This window comes from Carcharhinus amblyrhynchos, chromosome 2 (genome assembly GCF_965287045.1).
Source record: "Carcharhinus amblyrhynchos chromosome 2, sCarAmb.v2.hapA, whole genome shotgun sequence".
Lineage (NCBI taxonomy): Eukaryota > Metazoa > Chordata > Chondrichthyes > Carcharhiniformes > Carcharhinidae > Carcharhinus > Carcharhinus amblyrhynchos.
Window position 1 is genome coordinate 128,447,482 of NC_137325.1, and position 26,372 is coordinate 128,473,853.

Below are 26,372 nucleotides of genomic sequence, written 5' to 3' on the forward strand. Positions count from 1 at the left end.
GCAGGTACACGAGGGGATATTAAGTAACTCTCACTTGATTTGTGGTACATTTTAATTCAGAAGGAAGGGAAGGATTCTTTTTGAGCATACCTGTACCATTAACTGCTTCATTCATCAGCCAAATTAATTTATAAATGCATAATTTAATCTCTAATCAAAAAAAACGTGCAGTTTCCACCTTGGATTTGTGACAGCGGGCTGGACATTGAAGCGGAGGCAGGAGGCTTGTTTGAGGTCAAAAGCCGGAAAAAAATGCGATTCCTGCAGTTCTGCTGAATTTAGCAGCAGGACATAATTACTATCTTCTGTCTCTGTTGCCTGGCTGAAGCAAACCAGATTGAGGGGTTGACTGTCAGGCAGGTGGGCGGGTATCAGACTGCAGCTGGATTAGCTCAGGGAGCCTGGGGATGATGAAAAGAAGAGCAGTGTGCAAGACTGGAGAAGATTGTGGCCCACCCGGATGGCAAGCACCCTTCCTGCCCAGTGGCAACAAAAGAAGGCCACAATCAGCCTCTGGGCAGGATAAATACACGGGGAGGAATCAATAGAAAAAATAATTTGGGGCGGCACGGTGGCACAGTGGTTAGCACTGCTGCCTCACTGTACCAGGGATCCGGGTTCAATTCCCACCTTGGGTCACTGTCTGTGTGGAGTTTGCACATTCTCTTTGTGTCTGCGTGGGTTTCCTCCGGGTTCTCCGGTTTCCCCTCAGTCCAAAGATGTGCACGTTAGGTTGATTGGCCATGTTAAATTGACCCTAGTGTCAGGAGGATTAGCAGGGTAAATATGAGGGGTAACGGGAATAGGGCCTGGGTGGGATTGTGTTTGTTATGACTTGATGGGCTGAATGGCCTGCTTCTGTATGGTAAGGATTCTATGAAAAGAAAGCCCTACAGTGCAGAATGAGGCCATTCAGACCATCAAGTCTGCATCAATGACAATCTCACCTAGGCACAATCCCCGCAACACCACATACTCACCCTGCTAATCTCTCTAACCTACACATCCTGGGACACTAAGGAGCAGTTTAGCATGGCCAATGCACCTAACCCGCACATCTTTCGGGCTGAGAGAGGAAACTGGAGCACCTGGAGGAAACTCAAGCAGACATGGTGAGAATGTGCAAACTCATTACTGACAGTGACCCAAGTCCCTGGAGCTGAGAAGCAGCGGTGCTAACCACTGTGCCACCGGTTGCCTTTATATATGTGTATATGACATGATAGCGAGGTTGCATTCTTCATTCCTATTTCGGAGTAGAGGAATAGAAGACCATTCAGCCCATTGAGCCAGCCAGTACCATCTTGGCTGATCGTCTACTTCAATGCCTTTTTCCCCAAACTATCCCCATGTAAGGCCAGGAGATGCAGGAGCAGAAATAGGCCAATCAGCCCAGTGAGTCTGTTCTGCCATACAATTACAAACCTCTAATATGTGATCTCCAATGTGTTTTCTCCTCATATTTTTAGCCTCGTTATAGGCTCTGGCTTTTAATTGATAGTAAAAGTGACCATGAAACTGCTGCATTGTCATTAAAAGTCCAAATGGGCCACCTTACCTAGCCTGGTGTGTAAGAAATTCCAGACTCCCACAAATGCGGCTGACTCTTAACTGTCTGCTGAAGTGACTCAGTTCCATCCAACTGCAGCAATTAAGGATGACAATAAATGACAGCCTTACCAGCAGTGACCATATCCTGAAAGAGAATTGGAAACGATAAATTTTGCATTAGATGATTTATATTTGGGTGCCCTCTCCTCCAATTCTTCTTTGAAAATTAACACTCAATTATCGGGCCAGTTTAATTTGGTCTCGGAGTGTTGCTTCACTAACTGATCCGTTATTTTGCAGGTCAGCAGATCAGCATGCATAATGACATCACAGTTGGTAGTAAAGCTTCTAAGGTCGCGAGAAGCAGGAGCAGCAGTTGACGTAAGAACGTGGCCTCCTGTTTTAGACACAGGTAGGAAATGTGGATTCTGAAACTAAGTGCAATAGGCATGTTGCACTCTGTTCCAATAATGGGTAGGTCACTCCCAAATAACAAACCTGATTTTACAACTTTTCCATCATGAGAAGCCCAGAAAATGTTGCATAAACATTCAGTTAATTCATTTTAAATGTCTCGAGGTGAAGAGCAGATTCTGCACATTCTAGTGTTTCACATAGAACTTGGGTTATGAGAGCACATTTGTTATTTTTACTTGTGCAATCCACTCATATATCGTTAAATGCATGTACAAATACACTTTTAGTCAATCGAATAATTTACTTGTGTGGCCCTGTTAAATGTCTTTTTGTTTGAAGTATACCTAAGTTTATTTATTAGTGTCACAGGTAGTTACCACACTCTAGCGCCTGTTCGGGTACACTGAGGGAGAATTTAGCATGGCCAGTGCACCTAATCAGCACACCTTTCAGACTGAGAGGGGAAACAGGAGCATCCAGAGGAAACACACACAGACGTGGGGAGAACATGCAAACTTCACACAGACAGTGACCCAAGCCAGGAATTGAATCCGGGCCACTGGTGCTGTGAGACAGCAATGCTAACCACTGTGCCAGCGTGCTGCCTCTAATGTTAGAAGCATTATGACGTCTTGTCTTGTAAAGCAGTTGAAACATCTGAGAAAACAGCAGGGCAATATAATAAAAATATGTACAAGGTATGAAACAACCTCACATCATGTTGAAAACATAACCTCCGCCAGCTGTTTGTTCTGACATTATAATGGGGTGTTGCTGTATTTGAGGGGCAAAAGTGACGGCCAAGATATTTTGCAGCAGCAGCTAAAAATTAAATTATAAAAAGAAACATTTTAATTATTTGCAACAGCATGAAAAGCAATCGCCTCTGGTATAAATATTAACCTTGCATTGCACTGTTCATTTTTTTGTAAAAAGTTGGTAATCATTTTCCCTACTTCATCATAACTTATAATTGTAATTGCATATAATATTCTCTTTGCATCTTAATGGATGGTCAGTAGTTATAATTGGCATTGAATATTATCAAAGATTGATGAGTGTGAAAAGGGAATAGAAGGTACTCCATGGTTCATTTTGCAAAGGGTTTAAAGGCATTAGATGAACAAATGCAACATGTTTATACCTGTAACACGTAGATCTTAGCCTCCATAACAACTATCATGATACAAGGAAAAGTAAAGATGGCCACGTATCGCTGTCATTTCTAAATCACGTTTGACGTATAAATCAGCCCCTCCTGTTCTGTTAAGAATTGCAATGCTTACTTTAGGAATCAGCCTTTGTTTTGCACCTCAGAAATACATGTTTTACTCACTTTTTAAGTTGGCACATAGGATCAAGCGGGTTATATGGACCGTGTTACCAAGATGTCTGGGAGCTTAAGACCTGCCCACAAAGAGCGGAATAGAAATAGGTTCTCTGGCAAAAAGAATGAAATATGAAGCAGGTTTCAAACTAAATATCAAAACATTTGCTAACTTGTCAAATAACAAACTGGTGTGAGAATGGATGAAGAAAGGATCTTCCCTTAAGTAAGAGCTCAAGACCAAACACACGGCAAGAAGAGGAACCAGCCAAACATTTCATAATTCATCCTCGAAAATCATCATTAGAAATGCCATATGTAAATATGCACTTACATGGGAGAAATTAAACCCAAATCGAGCATAGATTTCAGAGCTACAGTGGTGTAGCCACTTTATAGAACTAAAATGTATAGTGTTGTGACATTACTTAGTGACTACAAAAAGATCATGATGCCAAAATTGCCAGTTTCCAACAATTCATCACCAGGATAGTTTCCAAGGCCCACCCATCTTCAGCTGCTTCAGCAATGACCTTCCTTCCATTATAAGATCAGAAGTGGGCATGTTTGCTAATGACTGCACAATATTAAGCACCATTCACAAAGCCTCACTGAAGCAGTCCTTGTCCAAATGCAACAGATCCCAGACAGTATCCAGGTTTGAGGTCATAAGTGGCAGGAATAGGCCATTCAGTCCTTCAAGCCTGCTCCGTCTGCTTCCACCCTCTGGTCTTACACTCTCCCATGAGTGAAAACACTGTCCTAATACTTATCCTGTCTAATCTCCTAAGAATATGATCACCTCGCATTCTTCTGAACCCCAAGGAGTACAGACACAACCTGTTTAATCTTGCCTCATATGGCAGACCGTCCATACCCGGGATCATCCTAGTAAATCTCTACTGCCTCCAGTGATAATGTATCTTTCCTTAAATAAGGGGCATGATTTTCCCGGCCTGCTGTGCTGCTTGAGTAGTGCAGTGGGCTGGCAAATGTCAGTGGGGGCCTGTAGAAGGAGTTGTGACAGGCATCAAGCCATTGTGACTTTCCTGGGCTCTTTTATACAGTGTATTCAACCTTGTATCAGAAATCAGTGCAAGGCTGATAACTATATGGAAATTCCAATTTCCATCTCATTTGTGAGCTTGGGGTGATATTGCCTGGATTCATCAACGGGGACCAAGCATGGTCACCTTCCTGATGGGGACAGAAGCCATTGAGGGCCTCGCTCCCAGAAGGTCGGGGGCTGAGGGGTATCCCTTGGGCAGTGCCACACTGACACTGCCAACCTGGCACCCTGGCAGTGCCAAGGGGGTGGACCTGAGGGGGCAGGGCCTACTGGGGGATGGGGTCGATTGATGGTGCTGGGGGAGAGAGGAGGGAGGGATGCTGTGCATTCCGCATTAGGAATCGGTTAGGTTGGGAGGGCGGAAGGTGATTGGGGTTGGTCATGACGGCAGGTGGTTGGCCTGCCCAAGTTGAGAGGGGGGAGGGCTGGCCATGGGGATGCTAATGATCAAAGGGGGCGTGCATTGGGGAAATTGGCAATGGGTGGCTAGCCAAACTTCTGACTGACAGATCGCACATGTGCAGTGGCCTGCTCAGCATGCTGCTGCCGGCCTCTTGGGAGGGACTAGCTCTCCACCCCCCACCCCCCCCACACACACAAAACACTTTTATTGGCGTTAATCCCCTGTGAACTCTGTAAATCAGAGTGTCGGAAATCCATCCCACTAAGCAAGCCCAAAAATGGGTGGGGAAATCTCCCATTGCCTGTCTGTTGGGGACATAGATTTTTTGGGGGGAAAATCACCCTCATGGGGATCAAAACTGCATAAACAGTATTCTAAATGCAGTCTCATTAGTACCTTGTATAGTTGAAGCAACACCCCTTTACTTTTGTGCTCCCGCTCCCTTGAAATAAAGGCCAGCATTCCATTTACCTTCCGTATTACCTACTGCACCTGTTTGCGAGCTTTCTGGGTCTCATCAACGAGGGCCCCCAAAGTCCCTTTGTGCTACAGTTTTCTGTTGTTTCTCTCCATTTAAATAATAACCTGCCCTCTCATTCTTCTAAAATGACCAATCTCACGTTGAAATCCCTTTGCTAATTTTCTGCCCACTCAGTATCTCTCTGTAAACTTACAACCTGTCTTCCCTCTCACCTTTGTATCATCTGCAAATTTGGCCACTGTACACTCTTGTTCTTTCCTCCACATCATTAATATAGATTGTGAAGGGCTGCTGTCAAAGACTAAAGTAGGCAATACGTTGGTAAATTCAGTGGAACTAAGATCTGAATGCTGCTAACTCACTAAAAGCACAGCTGATTCTTCCAAAGAGACGACAGGAACATCCAAGATGCATCTAACAAAGGGAAAGACAAATCGTTCTCTAAGATCTCAACCTCTAAGAGATTACTCAATACCACAAGGGATTCTTCTCCATTACTCTCTAGGAAGAGTCAATTCCAGTGTTTTTGAAACCTTCTTTCTGAAAAGGTGCTGGAAGCAGAATTTTTGAAACTGTCTGTGCTGTTATACGCTCTGTCTGAGGCCAGAACTCTCCATTCTCCTGATGAAGGGGCAAACCCCGAAAGCTTGTGAGTTTACTATCAAATAAATCGGTTGGACTTAAACCTGGTGTTGTCAGACTTCTTACTGTGTTTAGCCATTCATTGCCAGATGTGGCTGGAGAAGTCCTACACTTGTCTGCTAAAACTGCCAACTATTCTCGGATCATCTGGGAAGGCAAATCCTGATTTATTTCCTCTGCTGCAGTCCATCTTTGTAAATCCCGCTTCCCCATCTGCCTCACCTTCACCACCAACAATAAGTGCAGGGAACACATGGATTTCTTTGTTGTTAAGAGCAGGACTATCCTCTACGCTTTACTCTCTTCTGCCAGGCCACGCATCCTATGTCTTCTCTTGTACTCGGAGCTCATCTTGCCCATGATACTCACTTCTTGCTCCCTTGACTCTAATCTCACTAATTTGGTTCTCCCTCATCTAGTGCCAACTGTCTCCTTTAAATCTGCAGAAATCGCCCTTTAAACAAAATGTTTGACCCCAACATTCTTGTAGATTAGTACCCCATCTTCAATCTCCCCTTTCAAATCTATGTCCATCTTCCCTGGATCTCCATGCTTGAATCCTTCAGTTAGGTTTTACACCCTGTCACAGTCCTGAAGTGGCTCATATTAAAGTCACAAATGACATACAATGTCTGTATGGCAGAGGCAAAATAACCCTCTGCATCCTTCTCAACCGATCTGCGGTCTTTGACAGGGTTGACCACACCATCCTCCTCTCCAGCCTCTCTCCAGTGTCATCCAGCTGGGTGGGGCCTATACTCAGCCGGTTCTACACTTACTACTGTATTATGATAGATAAATATCACCTGCACTAGCTTTTCCACCTGCTCCCACACCGTTACCTTTGAGGCGGTGCCCTCCAAGGATCTGTCCCTGCCCCCCTCTTAATTCTCATCTACATGCTGCCTCTCTGTGCCATTATCTGAAAGTATGAGCTTTCATTTTCGTGTATGCTTTAACACCCAGCTCTAACTTGCCAACGCTTCTGTGAACTCCTTCACTGTTGCTGGATTATCAGGCTACTTATCAGGTCCCAATACTGAATGTGCAGGAATTTCATCTGATTAATCAATGAGAAGACTGAAGCCATTGTCTTCGGTCTTTGCTCCAAATTCTATTCCCTAGCTGCACACTGTGTGCAGAATTTTCCTGTCCAGCCCACCACAGAAATTGTAGAGGACGGGACACAGACCAGGCAAAGATCTGTTGATCTCGGACAGGATTTTCTGACCTTGGGGTAAGCACAGCCAGAAAATCCAGCCCGACATCTCTTTCCCTGGCAACTATCTTTGTGTCATTTGCAACCACATATCCATGCCATTGCAAAGTGCACCTATTTCCAACTCCACCCTGCCTTAGTTGATCTGCTGAAACACTCACTTATGTATTTATTACTTTTAGACTTGACTACGCCAAAGCTGCCTAAATGGGTCTTCTGCCCCCTTTAAGCACAAGGTCAGCCCAAACATTACTGCCTGTGTTGTGACTTGCTTCAAATCTCATTTATCCGCCATCCCTGTCCTTGCTGACCTACACTGGCCCAATTTTAAAATTCTCATCCTTGTTTTCAAATCCCCTCATGATCTCACCTTTCCCTATTTCTGTCCTGTCCCCCAGCCTCATAACCTTCCCAAGATACCTGCACTTATCTAATTTTGCCTCTTGAGCACCTCAAGAGTTTAATTTGTCACCATTGATGGCCCTGCCTTCACATGCTGCGGTCTTAAGCTCTAAAATTCCTTCTCTAAATCTCTCCCCATCTCTATCTCTCTTTCTCCCTTTAAAATTCTCTTTAAAGGCCTATCTCATTGACCAAGCTTTTGGCCTTACACCCTAATATCACTTTAGATGGCTCGGTGTATAATTTTGGTTTAAGATGCTCGTGTGAAGTGCCTTTGAATAGTTTATGACATTAAAGTTCTATTTAAATATGCTGTTGTTAAAATCCTTCTAAACTTGGAACCTTGAAGCCATAAATGCCATATGCACTGTTTCTTGATTGCCTGCTGACTCAGAATCTATTGTGTCATGATATTGAGGATTGACAAGCTAGCTGCTTATCAATTTTAGAAAACATAAGAACATAAGAACATAAGAAATAGGAGCAGGAGTAGGCCATCTAGCCCTTCGAGCCTGCCCCGCCATTCAATAAGATCATGGCTGATCTGTTGTGGCTCAGTTCCACTTTCCCGCCCTCTCCCCATAACCCTTAATCCCCTCTCTTATCAAGAACCCATCAACCCGCTTCTTAAAATATTTAGCGAGGCAGCCTCCACCACTTCAATGGGCAGAGAATTCCAGAGATTCACCACCCTTTGAGTGAAGAAGTTCCTCCTCAACTCCGTTCTAAACCGCCTCCCCTTTATCTTGAGGCTGTGCCCCCTAGTCCTACTGTCTTTTTTGAGCGGGAAGAGTCTCTCCACCTCTATCCTATCCATCCCATTCATCATCTTATACGTCTCAATGAGATCTCCCCTCATTCTTCTAAACTCTAACGAGTACAAGCCTAGTTTATTCAGCCTCTCCTCATAGCTCAATCCCCTCAACTCCGGTATCAGCCTAGTAAACCTCCTCTGCACTCCCTCCAGGGCCAAAATATCCTTGCGCAGGTGCGGCGCCCAAAACTACACACAGTACTCCAGCTGCGGCCTCACCAATGCCCTATACAGCTGCAGCAAGACCTCCCTACTTTTATATTCAATCCCCCTCGCTATGAAGGCCAGCATCCCATTTGCCTTCCTGACCACCTGCTGCACCTGCAAGCTGGGTTTTTGCGACTCATGCACAAGGACCCCGAGGTCCCTCTGCACCGTCGCCTGCTGCAGTTTTTCGCCACGTAAGTAATAGTCCTTCCTACCATTCTTCCTACCAAAGTGGACCACCTCACACTTGCCAACATTAAATTCCATTTGCCATTTCCTGGCCCATTCGCATCTATCAAAGTGATTTTGAGGGATAGCTTGGAGGGAGCCAGATCAGGTATTGGTTACTGTAAGGTATTGTCAAATGTTCTGTTATACGGTGCATGGTGGTAAGCTTACCCATCATCTTCATTTGCACAGTAATCCAGACCCTAAAGTGCATTCATTTCTTTTTAGATGATTTGCCAAAGAGACGGCCTGCCCAGATTTACAAACCTTCCAACCCTGACACTTTGGCCTACCTTGACTTCAGTGTATCTACAACAGGAATGCTAGCAGGAGTGAAGGTAAGATAACATAGAAGCTTTCGTCTGCTGTCTCATGAGTCTTTGTCATAATGAAAAGTCACTTACGTTTGTATCAAACATCTTGTCTCTGCATCAAAGCAAACCCACAGAATTGTAATTGCAATGAATGAAGGGGACATAAGAAAAAGAGTATTCAGGCCTAGGGAAATCTCAAAACTTTTGGTTACTTAAATCCAATTTAGGGCAACTATCTGGGCTTGTTTAGGATGCACAGCATTTGGACCAAACCGGCTGCACTATGCTCCAGTTTGACCAAAGGATTTGAAACGTCCCAAACCCCACGTTGAACTGCCAACTTGAGATGGGCTGCCATAGAGAGAGAAAATACCAAATAGAAGTTGGTCCAACTTGGAGAGTCACCAAAGTCCATTGTCAACTCTGAGGAATGCGTGAGAGTGATGTGGGTGGAAAGCAGTCAGTGTCCTTTTTGGCCTGCAACTGGTTGGTGATGTGGTGGTACTGAAAAAGAAAGTAAAATGCAGGGAGGAAAATATTTCTGCTTAATATTTCCAAACTTTATTCCTTGATATGTGCCCTGACGTGGATTTGAGTAGCTAAGAAATTCTGTATTTGTATGGTCATTAGTTTTAAACTTCATTTGTGTGTATGAATTAAGCTAAATTACTGTGTACCATTTTGTATTATTTATCAGCCTCTTTATAACATATCTGATTCATTATTTTTTGTAGTCGGTGTGCTTTATCTTACTGAGGATTGGTGAACCATTCAAAAAGGACTTGCAATTTTTAGGCATTCACATTTTTATTGGATAATTTTAATGTTTATTAGCCTTTTTGTTACAAATTTGCTCTCTCTTACCATAAATTGCTCTCCATAAAGAGCAAGTCCTACGAGAATGGTTCCCTCTTCCCTAATCACCGTGAATCTGTAAAGCTCACTTCCCGAAATGCCACATTTCTTTTTCCAAAGTTAGACATATAAAGGCAGGGATTGCAATTAAGGCACGAGTTCCAATTTTCATTTTGTTACTGATGAAAAATAATTCTAAAATTTCAAAGTTTCGTAAAGTTGAGCAAATGACTAAATTGATTGTGTATTTTAAAAATCAGATATTTCTATTTTAAATATTTATCAACATTCCACTGTGCAAAATTCTACCAAGACAGGACAGGTTTATGTTTTTTTTAGTTTATTTATTAGTGTCACAAGCAGGCTTAAATTAACAAAATCCTATCAAGGTAGGACAGGTTTAACTTTGTTAGTTTATTTATTACTGTCACAAGTAGGCTTGCATTAACACTGCAGTGAAGCTACTGTGAAAATCACCTAGTCACTACACTCCGGCACCTGTTCGGGTAAACTAAGGGGCAATTTAACATGGCCAATGCACCTACCCAGCACATCTTTTGGAATGGGAGGAAACCACAGCACCTGGTGGAAACCCACGCGGACACGGGGAGAATGTCTGTGCGGAGTCTGCACAATGACCCAAGTTGGGAATCGAACCCAAGTCCGTAGCGCTGTGAGGCAGCAGTACTAACCACTGTGCCATTGTGCATTTTCCTAGCTTTGTCCAATTGACCTAACCATATTATTTTAATTTTTTTTAAATAAGCAGTTTAATTTTGATTGCTTAGTGCTATTAACTCTTGCGCCAACATACTGATTTTGCTGACGTGGTGGCACAGTGGTTAGCACTGCTGCTTCAAAGCACCAGGGCCCCAGTTTGGATTCCCAGCTTGGGTCACTGTCTGTGTGGAGTCTGCACATTTTTCCCATGTCTGTGCTCCGCTTTCCTCTCTCAATCCGAATGACTTGCTGTTTAGGTGCATAGGCGATGCGAAATTCTCCCTCAGTGTACCCGAACAGACATCGGTGTGTGGCGACTAGGGGATTTTCACACTAACTTCACTGCAGTGTTAATGCAAGCCTATTTATGACAATAGTAAATAAACTTTAAAACTTTGATAATCTGCTGAATAGTTTTTCTTTAAATTTTTTCATGTGATGTTGGCATTTCTGGTGGGGCCAGTAATTGTTGCCCCACCTCCAATTTTCCTTAACCTGTGTGGCTTGTTTGGCCATTTCAGGGGGCAGTTGAGAATCGGACACATTGCTGTGGGTCTGTGGGTCCCATATAGGCCAGCCCAGATAGGGATGGCAGATTTCCTTCCCTAAAGGAAGTTTGTGAACCTGATCGTTTTTTTTATAACAATTAATGACAACTTCATGTTCAACCTTGCTTAAACTAGCTATATATTCCAGATTTATTAAATGAATTTAAATTCCACCAGCTTCCAAAGTGGGATTTAAACCCATGTCCCCCAGAACATTAGCGTCATGGTTGTGAGACCAATGACATTACTACTATGCCACCATTTCTCACTAGATAATTAGCTTATTGAATGCATTTTCCATACACTGTACACCTGTGTAATAAGATTGGGGAAAAAGATAGCATTTTTTGTGACCATCAAGAATTTCAGTCATTTTTATATATGACTTTGGTACATGGAACGTGCGTCTGTGAAATGTCAGTGATTTTTGAAATTCAGTTTTGAGACAGCAACTTAGTGCAGAGTTTAGAATCATAGAATCCCTACAGTACATAGAACATTACAGTGCAGTGCAGGCCCTTCGGCCCTCGATGTTGTGCCGACCTGTGAAAACCAATCTAAAGCCCATCTAACCTACACTATTCCAATATCATCCATATGTTATTAGATGACCATTTAAATGCCCTTAATGTTGGCAAGTCCACTACTGTTGCAGGCAGGGCATTCCACGCCATTACTATTCTCTGAGCAAAGAACCACACTGGTCCTACATCTATCACCCCTCGATTTAAAGCTATGTCCCCTCGTGCTAGCCATCACCATCCGAGGAACAAGGCTCTCACTGTCCACCCTATCTAATCCTCTGATCATCTTGTACAGAAGGGGGCCATTCTGCCCATCAAGTCTGTACCGACCACAATCCCACCCAGTCCTATTCCTATAACCCCACACATTTACCCTGCTAATCCACCTGACACTGGTGTCCATTGGACATTCTAAATCAACCTAACCCGCACATCTTTGGATTGTGGGAGCAAACCGGAGCACCTGGATGAAACCCACGCAGACGAGGGAAGAAAGTGCAAACTCCACACAGACAATGACCCAAGGCAGGAATCGAACCCAGGTCCCTGGCACTGTGAGGCACCAGTGCTAGTCATTGTGCCGCCCATTTAAGTTTAACTTGATATAAACATGTCGAAATAATTTTTTTTATGTGGGTTCAGCCTAGAAAAGGTGCCAGTTTTAGGCTTAGAAATCTAATAGTAGTTAATTTTTTTAGTTACAAATGTACCTTTGCATTAGGGCTTAGTAACCATATGTATGGCACAGCTTGTCTGCACACAACTACTTTAGCCTTGTTGCTAGTATTGTAAGCAATGTTTTTCCTCGACTTCTGTTGTCTTTTTTTAATGTTCATGCTAAAGGTATTCATAAGCATATTTGTAACGTTTATGTGTTTTCATCTATTTTAAAATAGAACAAATGATGCTTCGAAATCTTGCAAAATGTAATGTTCCTCTGATGGTTGCTGCATGGTGTTGATCTAAATCAGACTGACCAGGAACCTTTCAAAATCCAATCCCTGTTCTATGCCCAGTTGGCTGTCCTCACCAGGATGTGTGGTTGGGTCATAATTGTTGGCCTTTGTATCCATGGGTTGTCAAGGGAGCAAAATCAAATTGATCGCAGTTCCTGGTCTCTCCAGTGATTTTGCTGGAATGTTATGTGGTTTACCGCAGGTGAAGGTGGCTCATTTGGAACACAGCCGTGGTTGAACTGTCTGTCAATATTTACTGTTTGGGTTCGCAATAGAAAAATTGATGTTTCAATTTCATATTGGCGCGCGTGAGACAAGATCCCAGCATCAGCTGGTTCCCTTCAGCAGGAGGGAAAGAGAAATGTTTTTTTTGTGTGACCCCGCTACCTGCGACAGTCTGAAAGCTCTGGGAGGGAATGAAGCTGGAACATTGTCACAGCTTCCCTCTGGATTATTGAATAATCAACATAGCTCAACAACTAGCAAAACCTGAAACCGATTTTGAATGCCTATCTGTACTCGGCTCAGGCTTTCTCTAATTCATCCGACCATTGTTTTACTGCTAGAATTTTCAGAGTACTGTGACTGTGTTCCTGCAATGAAATACTGGAAAATAAAAATGCATTTGCTTTTGATATTCTTTAAATGACAATTAAACTACTGTTTGTTGCTAACTTTGTGTTTAGATACCTTCAAGCTGCTTATTGCAAAAGGATCTTTCTCACCTTGCTGGTTATTCCTGTGTCCGTTGTTTTGTTCTTTTTGCCTGCGTAACAAGGCAATGCAGAGAATAAGAAATTTGCGTTTGCAAACTTTCCACATAGCTCTTTAATAACATAAGAAATATTTCCTCCATAATAAAAGTTGAAAGGCGTTCTTATTGTATGTGAATAAATGATAGTGATCGTATCGATTTTTACCTATTTGTGCACGTAACTTGTTCACTGTATGTTGTACTTCCAATGTTCCAAGAAAGCTACTGCAATAGCCTTTCACCTGTGTGATGTGGACTCAAATCCAGCCCAGGCTGATGAACTGAAAGTCACTTCTGGTTAGAGCGTCCTGTCTGTTCTGGGGAATATCCAATCCAGTTCCTAGTGGGTATGGGCTTATGTTACAATTTGGGTTTAAACTGGTTTCAATTCACTTTAAGTGGACACAGAGTGACTGGCTTAAGAAATAGAGAGGTGTCGCAGTTGTGCAACAAAGGTATCTGTCCCAAAGTTTTGGCTGAGGCATACTTTTGCAGCAGAGTATTGGGTGCATCGGCCAAACAAGTGGAATTTGGTGCTGACATGTTGGCCAGAGTGAAAGATGTCCCATTCCTCGGCAAAAGCATTTCTCATTAAGATGAGCATTGAAATTTTACACGCATTTTAAAGGGTTATTGAGTGTTTTTTTAAAAATACATAAATTCTAGTGTTGAATTACTGGAAGGTTACTTCTGCATGCATTTTTCTCTGTTTAAATGCAAAGGTTAAGCTAATAACAAACAGATGATTTAAAAAAAACAAAACCTAAGCTGAGAATTGTACAGTTATGATGATCTTTTTGGACATTGGTTATGTTAATTGTCATGATAATTTTTCCTCTAAAGCAATACTGTTGTGCATTCCTGTAATTCGGGGAACATGCCACGATGTTATTTGGTTTTTGTGCTGTTTACTGCCTTAAAACCAAATAAAAGCTTTTTTGGCTCCACTGTGGCATTTTCATGAGTTGGCTGGCTGTAATATAACACACATTGATTTAAGGTCTTGCAGTAATGTTCTATTACTATTTGAACAGTGAAATTGCTTTCATTTCCTCCTTCATGACTACTCTATTAATACGCCAGGATCTTCGAATCAAGCTTTTTGACTTGGGTAGATGCTACTCAAGTTCGCAGTGAATTTTAAGCCAACACTTTCAGACCAAACTGTCATGATTGTTCGTTTTTAGATTCCTATATTGTACACCGATAAGAATCCATAGAATCCTACGGTGCAGAGGGAGGCCATTCGGCTCATCGAGTCTGCAACTGACCACAATCCCACCTGAGCCCTATCCCCATAACCCTATGCATTTACCCTAGCAAGTCACCCAACACTAAAAGGCAATTTAGCGTGGCCAATCAACCTAACCCACATATCTTTGGATTGCTTAAAATTTTCCACTAAATATGGTCACGATCATAGAAAAGGCAGACATGGTAAAAGGTGGACCCTGCTTGCAGTCCTTACCAATGCTCTTGCAATTCATTTTACTGGAGTGTGAGAACATTGAGATTTGAGGGCTTTCTGTTAGCTTTGGTAGCTAGCAATGCTTCCATTTTCCACTTGTTTGCCTTCTGCACCCTGGAGATTGGACCAGGGCTGCTACAACTCAATTCTCTCATGACCTTTCGTCATCACCATGCACACTGACTTGTGTTACTCATTACTGGGCTGGGTTTACTCTTAGACTCGCAGAATAAAAGATCTTGCCTCTGCCTGCTGTTTTGCATGACAAGTATGGATCCTGACACAATATTGAAAATCGTGTTTATTTTAATTAACCGTAAAAGTCCACAAGGTGCTCGTGAATATGAGGCAGCATTTTCCGTTCTCTAGTTTCTCACTCCACGTACACCACACACCCCCTTCCCCCACCTCATCAAACCCACTGCCAAAGTAATTCCTATGTAGAAAACTGCTGGAGAGAAATGTCACCTTTTTAACTCAAGAGAATGGAAATAATTCAGTTGTTTTTCTCCGCTCCAATCTTTTCTGTTTTCTCCCAACCCGTTCTGAAGCGAGTGTGAGAAATCATTTAACCCACATAGCTCTCCACAGGCGACATCAGCGCCATAGCTTAGTCACTTGGTATGAAACATGCTTCAACACTGCGCCAAAGGAAGCCCTCCCCTCGCCCTCGCATTACCCAAGCAAGTGATCTCACTAAACCTAACGGTACTTTTTCTCCTAGGGGAAAGCAGAACGCGAATGTTGATAAAAGAAATTTGGGATTGAAATTGGGTTGTCCCGCTCGAGAAACTTAACCCTTTTGCGTTGCAGCTGAAACGATTCCATTGTGTAAAATGTAATGGCTTTCTTGTGTGCAGACTACTAAGAACTCTTAGTTTGAATTAAATGTAGAAAAACTACTGCTGGGAGGTTGAAGACTCTTACACAGGAGCACCTGGCATATATACACAAGCCTTGCCCTCTATTTCCATCAATCAGTTCACTCATAATGTGAGTCCTTTGATAGACTATTGCTATTTTTATTCATGAAAGCCATCTCTCCTGTTATATTAATGTTAATTAAGCCCCACCAAAGACCTGTTTGAGCCACCTGATACTGTTCTCGAATGTTTGTTTTCAAATTATTTGGATTTTATGAATTTAATGGATTTTCTGCTGTTAAAACATTAAATAATTTAAATATGAAAGAATGTTTTTCTGTGAACTAATTGCTCAGCTGCTTTAGATGGTTCAAATTGTGCGGTAGTCGATCATTTTTCCTAGTCGATTCAGTGCTAATTATAAATCTTAAAATGCTAACATAATTTAGACAAATCTGAACTGGAAGAATGAATTAATTGAGAGAGCTGGGTCTCTGATCCATCATCAAACTACCTCTTAATTAGCAGATTGAACCTTTTTTAAAAGTAAAATGTCATGATTTTTGAATCTAAGGTTTTCATTTTAATGCATCAAAGGTTTACTTTTAAATATGATTAATTTCCTATCAGATTTTAATTTTATACTGTATTGAAATGAGCATTATATATTAGTTCAATAATTTATATATACTGAAAAATCCTTTTCCATGTGCTTTCTAGTACTGTGTCAACTGTCTTGTGGATGCCTACACCTGTGATTTATTAGCTCGTGTGTGTATATATGCATAGTACATTTTTAAATTTCTTGCCTGAGATGAAAAGTGTGGATGTATTTTTGTGGTGATGATGGAGTCTGAAACCCAAGTATCCAATTGCAAATGGTCAGGTTAGATGTGGAGCAGGGGGAGGGAGGCAAAGCTGCATATCAACAGTGAAGTCTTGAGCTTCAATGGAATGGCTTACTTTGCAAAGCAATTTTAACACCCAAATGGCTAAATTTTTCCAAAGTGCATGTATTAGAGCCGGGGCTAAGGATGGAATTTCCAACCTCTTGGGAAGCTAAAGATGAGACACAAATTCGTGAAGCATTCCATATTTTTCTGTGTGGAGTTTGCACATTTTCCCCATGACTGTGTGGGTTTCCTCCGGGTGCTCCGGTTTCCTCCCACAGTCCAAAGATGTGCGGGTTAGGTTGATTGGCCATGCTAAAAATTTGTCCCTTAGTGCCCTGAAATACATAGATTAGAGGGATTAGTGGGTAAATGTGTAAGGATAAGGGGGTAGGGCCTGGATAGGATTGTGGTTAGTGCAGAATCGATGGGCCAAATGGACCCTTTCTGCACTGTAGGGTTTCTATGATTTTAAGGCAGCTAAGGCCTTAGGAATAATGTCATTGAACAGTGAGGTGGATTGGCACTTCTGGCCTCCCACTATGCATGTTCTATTTTATGATGCATGGTAATCATTTTTATAAAGGAATACTGACACATTACAGAAAAATCGTTCTCCTTAAATTCTCAAATGAGGCTATGGGCCAGATCTTTGCTGCCAAGGCAGGTAGCTCCAGTTGGGAAATTTTCCAACTTAGCAGATCCAGCTCAGTGTAAAGGGCCTTGTTAGATCCAATTTTCACTCTGGGTAGGCAGAGGCATAATAGGGTTGAGCCCACTGACCCCAAAAGTAGATTGGGGGTGACCATAGGGGAAATTTCTGAGGCAGGCTGGTTAGAAGGCCCACCTTAATTTTCTGTTTCCCTGTTGTTTTAAGAGTTGTTGGACCCTCTGTCCCCCACCCCTCACAGCTTCTTGGCCCCTCCATGCCAGCTCATGCTGTGCCACTCCCACCCCCTCCGACATTGGTTCATTATAATCCTCATGGCATGGCCCCTTGATGCCAACTCATGCCTACTATTCCTCCCCACTCACATCCCAATGCCATCTCCATAATTATTCAGTCAGTAACCACATGGGCAGACCTCAGGGGCCAAGTGAAGAGCACAAAAAGTCTAACATTTAGTTCAGCGCTGATATGTAATAGTAAAAAAAAAACTCCCATTCATGAAACTCTTTAAAGCTTTTGAATCTCCTGGTGTTCAGTTCTGTGCACAGTGACACAGTGGTTAGCACTGCTGCCCCAAGCTCCAGGGATGTTGGTTCGATTCCCGGCTTGGGCCACTGTCTGTATGAAGTCTGCGTGCTCTCACTGTGTCTGCGTGGATTTTCTCCAGGTGCTCCAGTTTCCACCCATCGTCCAAAGATGTACAAGTTAGGTGCATTGGTAATGCTAAATTGCTCCTTAGTGTCCCAGGATGTATAGGTTAGAGGGATTAAATGGGGTAAATATGTGGGATTACGGGGATAGGGCCTGGGTGGGATTGTTGTCGGTGCAGACCCACTGGGCTGAATGGCCTCCTTCTGCACTGTAGGGTTTCTATGATTCTATATTCAGTTGCCACAGCAAAGGCAGCTAATCCTTTAATGGGCTCTTTAAACTGTCAATCAAACTGAGAACCTTTGTTGAGATAATTATGGATTTTTAAGTTCGGCTAAGAATTCATAATGGCTTAATAACAGCCCTTTGGAAATGTCAACAAAGAGCTCTATTGAAATTGTAGTCACAGATAGTAATTATATTTCTAACCTCCATCACATGGCATGGGGATGAAATCAGTCCAGAAGATGGTTTTCTTTCAGCCCTCTCTGAGAGCTTTTTTTTAAAATCAGGTTTAAAGAGCAGGGGATTTAAAAACAAACTCAAATCCTAACGCTTAAAGGAACCTTATCCATCCATCAAGAGTGTTTAAATCTACTCCATAAATTCATGGCTCCCACATTGCAGATTAAAGCCTTTGGAACAGCCAGAATGGGACCTGTTTGAACTCAGGACCAATGAGGTTGGGTTTCCCTCTTATGGGAATCGTATCACGGCCCCTTCAGTCTGCCAGCGAAATTGGGATCTGTTGGAAATGTGGGCAGGATGCCTGTATCCAGATCCCACCCACCATTTTGAGGTCCTTGGAGTGTTCGAATTCCCCAAAAACCTGACCGTATGTTTCAGATACCTGCGACTATACAAAAATATAACTTAAAAGTCGGTCAGTCTTGAGACCTGCGCTAATTTTACTATGATGAAAAAAACATTTCCATGAGAAGCATGATATTCCCCGCTGAGAATTAATTCTGCAAATATGTCTTCATAAGTGCATTGGTCAATTATTTTTAAAATAATTAAGTGTGCTCCACATCACCATAGTGTCTATCTCTGTACTGATGCCATCGTGAAGGGAAGGTCTTGTATAGTTGTAGAGCAAAAATTTCAAATTTATGCAGATGTTGGCGTTTCTAACAGAACATTTCCTTCTGTCATGCAGATGTCCCATGCAGCAACTAGTGCCTTGTGTCGTTCAATAAAGCTGCAGTGTGAGCTTTACCCATCCCGGGAAGTAGCAATCTGCTTGGACCCCTACTGTGGACTTGGATTTGTTCTCTGGTGCCTCTGCAGGTGAGGAGCTTATTTAACAAAATTGTCAATAAATGTCTCATTCAACCTTAAGGTTCCCAATTTCCCACCATGATTAAAGTAATATAAAAAATTTAATATCAAGCCCATCCCTTAGTCTCCATTGCTGACCAGAGAATCAAATACTGCCCATTCAAAATACTTGCTCCTCTCCCATTCAAAGATTGAATAAGTCATAGTCATAAATGGATTCACTGCTTGACAGAAACTATTACTTTCTGACTTCTTGAAATATCCAGAGTGAAGTGTGTTTGATGAACCTCAATTAGGTTTCTCAGCACAAGCTACCTTTGATTTGGCATGTAGTTGGCAGCCTTTCAGGATCATTATTAAATGCCAGTCTCTGCTAGCTGACTAGCTGGCATGTCTACACATGTCAGATTGCACTCTTGGGAAGTAATGAATGATCCCAGAGAAATCCCAATTGGAACCATTCAGGATATAAGGTTTATTGTGGCTAGATTTCAGACATTGTTGATCCTGCTGACATTCGTTCGAGACAAAATCTTTTGCATGCAAACATAGGTCTGGTAGTAGCAATTACCTTTGTAGTTCCAATGCCGTATCATTCACGCTACCTTGAAATTTCTTTCAGGTACAGTGTTGAGGCTCATGCCAACTTGGTTCAGTGTTAACACTCCTGTCTCTGAACCAGAAAATTATGGGTTCAATACTCAAGCCAGAAACTGAGCACAGAATGTTAGGCTGACGCTGCTGTAAAGCACCAAGGAAGTGGCAACTTTTAGACTAAGTTTCATTTGGCTATTCAGGAATTACCTCCACCTACCTGATAAGTAGAGTGTTCTCCAAACCAACTCTCTCCCCTCAAATAATTCCATCAACAACGACGATTTTATTGAAACATCCTGAGGGGGGATGACAGGGCCCCTGCTAGGAGGATGTTTCCCTCATGGGAGAGTCTACAACTAAGGGACACAGTTTAAAAATAAGGGGGCTCCCATTTTAGATGGAAATGAGGAGAAATTTATTTTCTAAGGGTCTTCAGTCTTTGGAATTCTCTTTCCCAGAGAACAGTGGAGGCTGGGTCATTGTATATTTTCAAGGCTGAGTTAGATCGATTGTTGATCCAACGGGGATCAAGGGGCACAATGTAGCAATGTGAGCTGCATTGGCTCACAGTCAATCAACATTGGAAAGTGGAATTAAGGCCACATTCAGATCAACCATGATCTTATTGACTGGTAGAGCAGGTTTGAGAGTCCAGGTGGCTTTCTCCTTCTGGTTGTATTTATTATGATCCTCATTCATCTTATTTGTGGGGCCTCACACTGTGCAGACTGGCATTTGGGATGCCATGAGAATATTTTAAGGTGCTTTATAAATGTCAGCAAATCTGATGAATATTTGTGTCTTTATATTGTGTGGAGTTCAGTCCCTGTATATGAATGGGCGTGAAGCAATTTATCCACCTATGACTATTACTTAACAGCATTAATACTTTTAAAAATAACTATCATACACTGATAATTGTCTGGGTTATTACTGTAAATTAAATCATTTCCTAACCCTCCCTGTAGGTAGGAATGGTTTCATAGTTTTGTTCTATTTCTTTTGCATGCCGTTGGTTTACCACATAATGGGTGCCTTAGAAACATTTTTTTCTTCTATTGTAACCATCTTTTCAGTTACTCCCTGCCAATAGTCTGAGATTAAATCAGTCCATTTGTAACCTTGGTGTCATATGCAATTCTGAGTTAAGTTTCCAAACTCATATTCATTCCACTCTCAGACCACTTGTTTCCACCTCCATAACAATGATTGACTTTGTGCCATCTCAGCTGATTTGCTGCTGAGCCCTCATTCATATCTTCGTGACATCTAGACTTGACCGTTTCAGTGCACTCCTGAATGGTCTCCCACACTCTAACTTCCTCAAGCTTGGAAGTCATCCAAAACTCCGCTTTCTGTGTCTTGACTCAAAACCAGCCCATTCCCCTGTCATCCTTGTGCTTGCTGACCTATGTTGGCTCACAGTCAATCAACATAGTGAATACAAGTTTTATCCTTGTTTTTAAATTCTTCTTGACCCTCCCTTTCTCTGTAATCTTCTCCAATCCCACAAGCCTTCGAAATATCTGCAGTCTAATTCCATCCTCTTGTGCATTCCAAATTTTAATTGCTCCACCATTGGTGGTTGCTGTGCCTTCAAGTTGCCTAGGCCCCAAACTCAGGAATTTCCTCCCTATACCTTTCTGTCTCATTATCTCACTTTCACTTTCTTCCTGTAAAAGACTTCTTCAAACTTACCTCCCTGATCAAGCTTTTGGTCACATGATCTAGTATCTCCTTAGGTGACTCAGTGTCTTACTTTATAATGTTCCTGTGAAGATCCTTGGGACGTTTTGTTATATTAACGAGGCAATGTAAATATGTTGATGTTTTAAATTGCGCAGACCAATAAGCCAAACCTTACGGAGTGCCATATTCAATATAACAATTTTTTGAGACTGTTATTTACCAACTTCCTCGGAAAGATTGAAAAAGCACATGCGATAGCATACAGCTGGGTTACAGTCGGAAGATGAAGACTGTCCCAAGTTAGTCTTCGGCACACCACTCACAGACAAAGCCACCCAAAGCCAGTGCAAGACTTACTGGTTTATCCACCAATCATCTGCGATACACAAATCATACATGTATAATCGCGCTTTGGCATTTTTAAACTGTCCAATGTATAACAATAAACTTTTCTAACATAATATTGATTTCTTTTGCTTGGTTAGAACATTGTTTGAAAAAAGATGGATCCAGCTGTTACTCTGAACTTTTTATACATAGCTGTTTTTTTAACTGGTTTGTGGCAGCAGTTCCATTAACAAATATAGAATTGACTCATTTTGGAATGTTTTAGTATTGGATACATATGTGATGCCAAGTAACGAATGACTAATGTTTTCCTGGATTCCAGATTCTGATTAATTTAGATATACTGTTTACAGTTTCTTTGCCTTAATAAATGCAAACAGCCATTATCTGCTGGCAGCTCTGAATATGAAAATCTGTCAGAAGATTTCTCAGTCTTGTCGCTGAGGTAAACAGCAAGTGAGTCGCCCTCAACTGGATTTCCAACAAAAAAATGTTAAATCTGGTTAACAGCAAATTTGCCAATACAGAATGATATTATCTAAACTGAGGTAAAAGGTAAATTAACCCAACTGTTGAGCAGGTGTAACCAGCAGGCAAACCAGCCCCCCATCCACTGACTCTGTCTATACCTCCCACTGCATCAGCAAAACAACTAGCATAATTAAGGACTCCATGCATCCTAGACATTTTCTCTTCCACCACCTTCCGTCACAAGACACAAAAATCTGAGGCCACGTACCAAGTGACTCAAGAACAGTTTCTTCCCTGCTGCCATCAGACTTTTGAATGGACCTACCTTGCATTAAGTTGATCTTTCTCTATACCCTAGCTATGACTGTATCACTACACTGTGCACCCTCTCCTTTCCTTCTCGATGAACGGTATGCTTTATCTGCATGGTGCGCAAGAAACAATACCTTTCACTGTATGTTAATATACGTGACAATAATAAATCAAATCAAAAAGCAGCTGAAAATCATCAGGGACTTCACTGTCCTCCATTATCAATGAAAACATTTCTCTTAAAAACTAGATCTGGATCCGCCTTGCTAATGATTTCAAGCTTTTTTTCCTGCTAATATGAGGATGAAAGCAATACTTATGAGTACACCAAGTAACAGCTCTGTTTTAAATAAGACATAGTGGTGAAAAAATATTAATTTGGGAGTAACAATATTTAAACATTTAATCATCATTATAAACTTTTTTTGAGTCAAGGGCATTTAATTGAGTGTACAGTATTTAAGTGACAAAACATAGAATTAAATTATTGGGAGGACTGGAATGTAACTGGTTATACAGTATGGGGATGAATTTTACCATGCCGCCTGCCACGGGTATCAAAGCAGGGTGGACCATGGAAAGGTCCATTGACCTTGGGCGGGATTTTATGGTTTTAGGATGAATGTGACCATAAAATCCCTTCCCTTCAAGGTTTCTAATGGGTGTTCACGTTGTTAATATTTATCGAAAACTGGTGATGCGACTGCAGCTTAACCCTGTTCCTCCACATCCTTCCTTCCCTGACTCCCTTTTAAATGATTGCATAGCCTTTGGCTCAGCAGGCCACTTGTGGTAAAATGTTGCTTGATTCGTCAACCACCACAAACACTCCATTCATTATTCACTCTCAACAATTTTCAGAATTTGAACATTTTTCTTAGATTCCCCTTAATCATCTTGGCTCCAGTGGAAACATTTCCACTTTATCGAGCTGTTGCTGTTAGTGATGACTCCTTGTTCCCCAGGGTTGTCAACCCTCCCGGAATGACCAGGAGTGTCCTTGAATTGGCATTAGTCTCCTGATGGCCAGCGAAAGCCTTGTGGGAGATTTTAATCTGCAGCGTCATAGGTAGAAGTAACAGGCACACAGATTTGCCAAGCCCTACCTGTTCCTGATATAATTCTGATGTTCTAACCGTGGTGTTAATGTACTTAACGGGTATTATGAAATGCTCTCTCATTCCAAGTACGGCCAAACCAAATGTATGACACAAATTTGGCATTAATCTCTTATGATGTCAAATTTAAACTTAATTTGTAATTTTGTGATCTTTTCTACACTAAAATAAAAGTAAAGGTTATTTATTAGTTGAAGTTGCTGTGAAATTCCTTTAGTCACCACACTCCGGCGCCTGTTTGGGTCAATGCTCCTAACTAGCACGTCTTTTGGACTGTGGGAAGAAACTGGAGCACACGGACGAAACCTACGCAGACGCAGGGAGAATGTGCAGATGCCCCACAAACAGGGACCCAAGTCGGGAATTGATCCTGCGCTGTGAGGCAGCAGTGCTAACCACTGTGGCGCCCACTTTCACTTTCACATTAAAGATCTATTCTTTTGTGCCTTTTTGTTTTCTTTCTCTCTCCTTCTAGTCTGCTAAATTTTACATGTAGGGCATGTGACCTGTCATTTATTTTTCCCCCAAGTTTACCTTCCTCCTTTGCTCCTTCTACTCTGATAAACCTGTAAGTGTTGTCTGTATGTCCTTAAGATAAAACGTATGCCTGGACAGCATCCTGTGGCAAGCCACTATCCACGTGCGTAAATCGGAAAAGCTGCCGTTCACTATTTAGTCTTTGCTTTCTGCCTCCAGCTGATCTCTCCAATATCATCTGAGGCAATCCTCATACCAAGTGGCAACTTATCAAACGAATCCTGAAGATCTATAGACGCAACATGCATCTCTTTATACGCACTCTAATTTCGTGAAGCATTAAATTAAATTAGTCAAGCATGATCTATCCTATTTGTGCGTTAGTGTGTATTTCTGCCTGTTTTAATATACAGGCCTTTCTTTCCTTTGCAGTGTCTACTCGGGGCACCAGTCCATTCTCATCCCTCCTTCAGAACTGGAGATAAATCCCTCGCTGTGGCTCCTTGCTGTCAGTCAGTATAAGGTTCGAGACACCTTCTGCTCATACTCTGTTATGGAACTCTGCACGAAGGGGCTCGGCTCACAAACTGAATCACTCAAGGTTAATGATTTTTATTTTTATGATGGCTAATCTTCACCGCAGTGTTTTAGTCTGCAGGTTTATTCAAATGTTGGAGGCCTGCGTCCAATCTCGTGTGCACTGTTGTGGGTAATTCCTTGAAAAACAATCACTAGAGTTATTATAACCTTCAAAGTGTAGAAATGTGTGTAAATTGAATAAGCTGAGGAACAGAGTCAAACAGGTTCTTGCGTAGATAGCGAGCTGAGAAGTGAAATGACGCTGCTTTAATGTACTGACTACTTTCCAGCTGGCAGCACAATAACATGGAACACTTGCCCAAATCATAGCTACAGATGTTAAATTTGAGAGCAAGTGAAAACTCCACAGGCTTGATGGTTTTGCTCCTCCGGGGATAAGAACTGAAGCAGGCAGTACTAAAAATAGTGGGCAGCCAATGTGGCTTGTTTAAGGGCCTTTTAAGCCAGCGGTTGCTAGTTTAAGTAGCTGGGGGTGAGCACTCGGTGGCAGACTGCACACCAGTGTCCCAGGCAGGCCTAGAGGCCTTCCTATCTGTCTGGCTGCATTAGCAGCTTCAGGCCGCTTCATAGAGGGACTCGCCCCATCACACTCATTCCTCTCCCCACACCTCCGTATTAGTAGTCTGGCTACAAGGTCATTTTTTTTTATACTTTACATTTTGGCGAGGAGGAACCTCAGTTTTGTAGTTTTACTTGCATTCCATTGCATCTTCAGAGAATAAAATCCCTACAGTGCAGAAGGAGGCCATTTGGCCCATCAAACCTGCACCAACGACCATCCCATCCAGGCTGTATCTCCATAAGCCCACATATTTACCCTGTGAAGGGGCAATTTAGTGTGGTCGATTAACCTAACCTGCACATCTTGTGACTGTGGGAGCACCCTGAGGAAACCTATGCAGACGCGGGGAGAACATGCAAACTCCCCGACAGACAATGACCCTGAGGTTGGAATTGAACCCGGGTCCCTGGCGCTGTGAGGCAGCAATGCCAACCCATGTTTTGCTTTTCAAGCTGGAAGGCCTCTTACTGGCTTTGTAGTTTTGAGAGTCCATCCTGTGGCTATTAATTTGTGCGCCTTGGGAAAACTGCATGGAGTTCCTTTTTCTGAAGCATATTTCAGTCAGGTAGGTGGGTTCAGGAGCCCACAAGGAAATTCCTCCCCCTAATGTTGATGATTCCATGACCCAGAGTTTGCTAGGCACATGCTGGAAGCAAGCACAATGGCCTATTCAGTTGTGCACGAGGCAGGGAGTACTGAGAAGTTCCTAGGCTCCATCGTAGCCTAGATGCCTACTTTTTAGAGCAGCCTCACTTGGGTGTTCCCCCTCCCTACCCCTCCCCACCCCTCCCCAAACCCCCTCCCACCCCTCCCCAAACCCCCTCCCACCCCTCCCCAAACCCCCTCCCACCCCTCCCCAAACCCCCTCACACCCCTCCCCAAACCCCCTCACACCCCTCCCCAAACCCCCTCACACCCCTCCCCAAACCCCCTCACACCCCTCC

At 42.5% G+C, this 26,372-nt stretch overlaps 1 protein-coding gene across 6 annotated transcripts in view; it reads left to right on the forward strand.

Annotated features, from left to right (window-relative positions):
* LOC145358519 (disco-interacting protein 2 homolog C) overlaps positions 1 to 26,372 on the forward strand; it is a 571,331-nt gene that overhangs the window by 472,634 nt on the left and 72,325 nt on the right. For 4 of the 6 annotated variants that reach the window (XM_080212647.1, XM_080212655.1, XM_080212664.1 and 1 more), the window contains 5 exons: positions 1,852 to 1,963; positions 8,989 to 9,098; positions 15,794 to 15,892; positions 19,133 to 19,263; positions 24,699 to 24,867. In XM_080212647.1, coding sequence (XP_080068773.1) covers positions 1,852 to 1,963; positions 8,989 to 9,098; positions 15,794 to 15,892; positions 19,133 to 19,263; positions 24,699 to 24,867 — 621 coding nt within the window. The remainder of the gene's footprint in view (positions 1 to 1,851; positions 1,964 to 8,988; positions 9,099 to 15,793; positions 15,893 to 19,132; positions 19,264 to 24,698; positions 24,868 to 26,372) is intronic. The other 2 variants (XM_080212672.1, XM_080212691.1) reach the window with 1 other exon arrangement.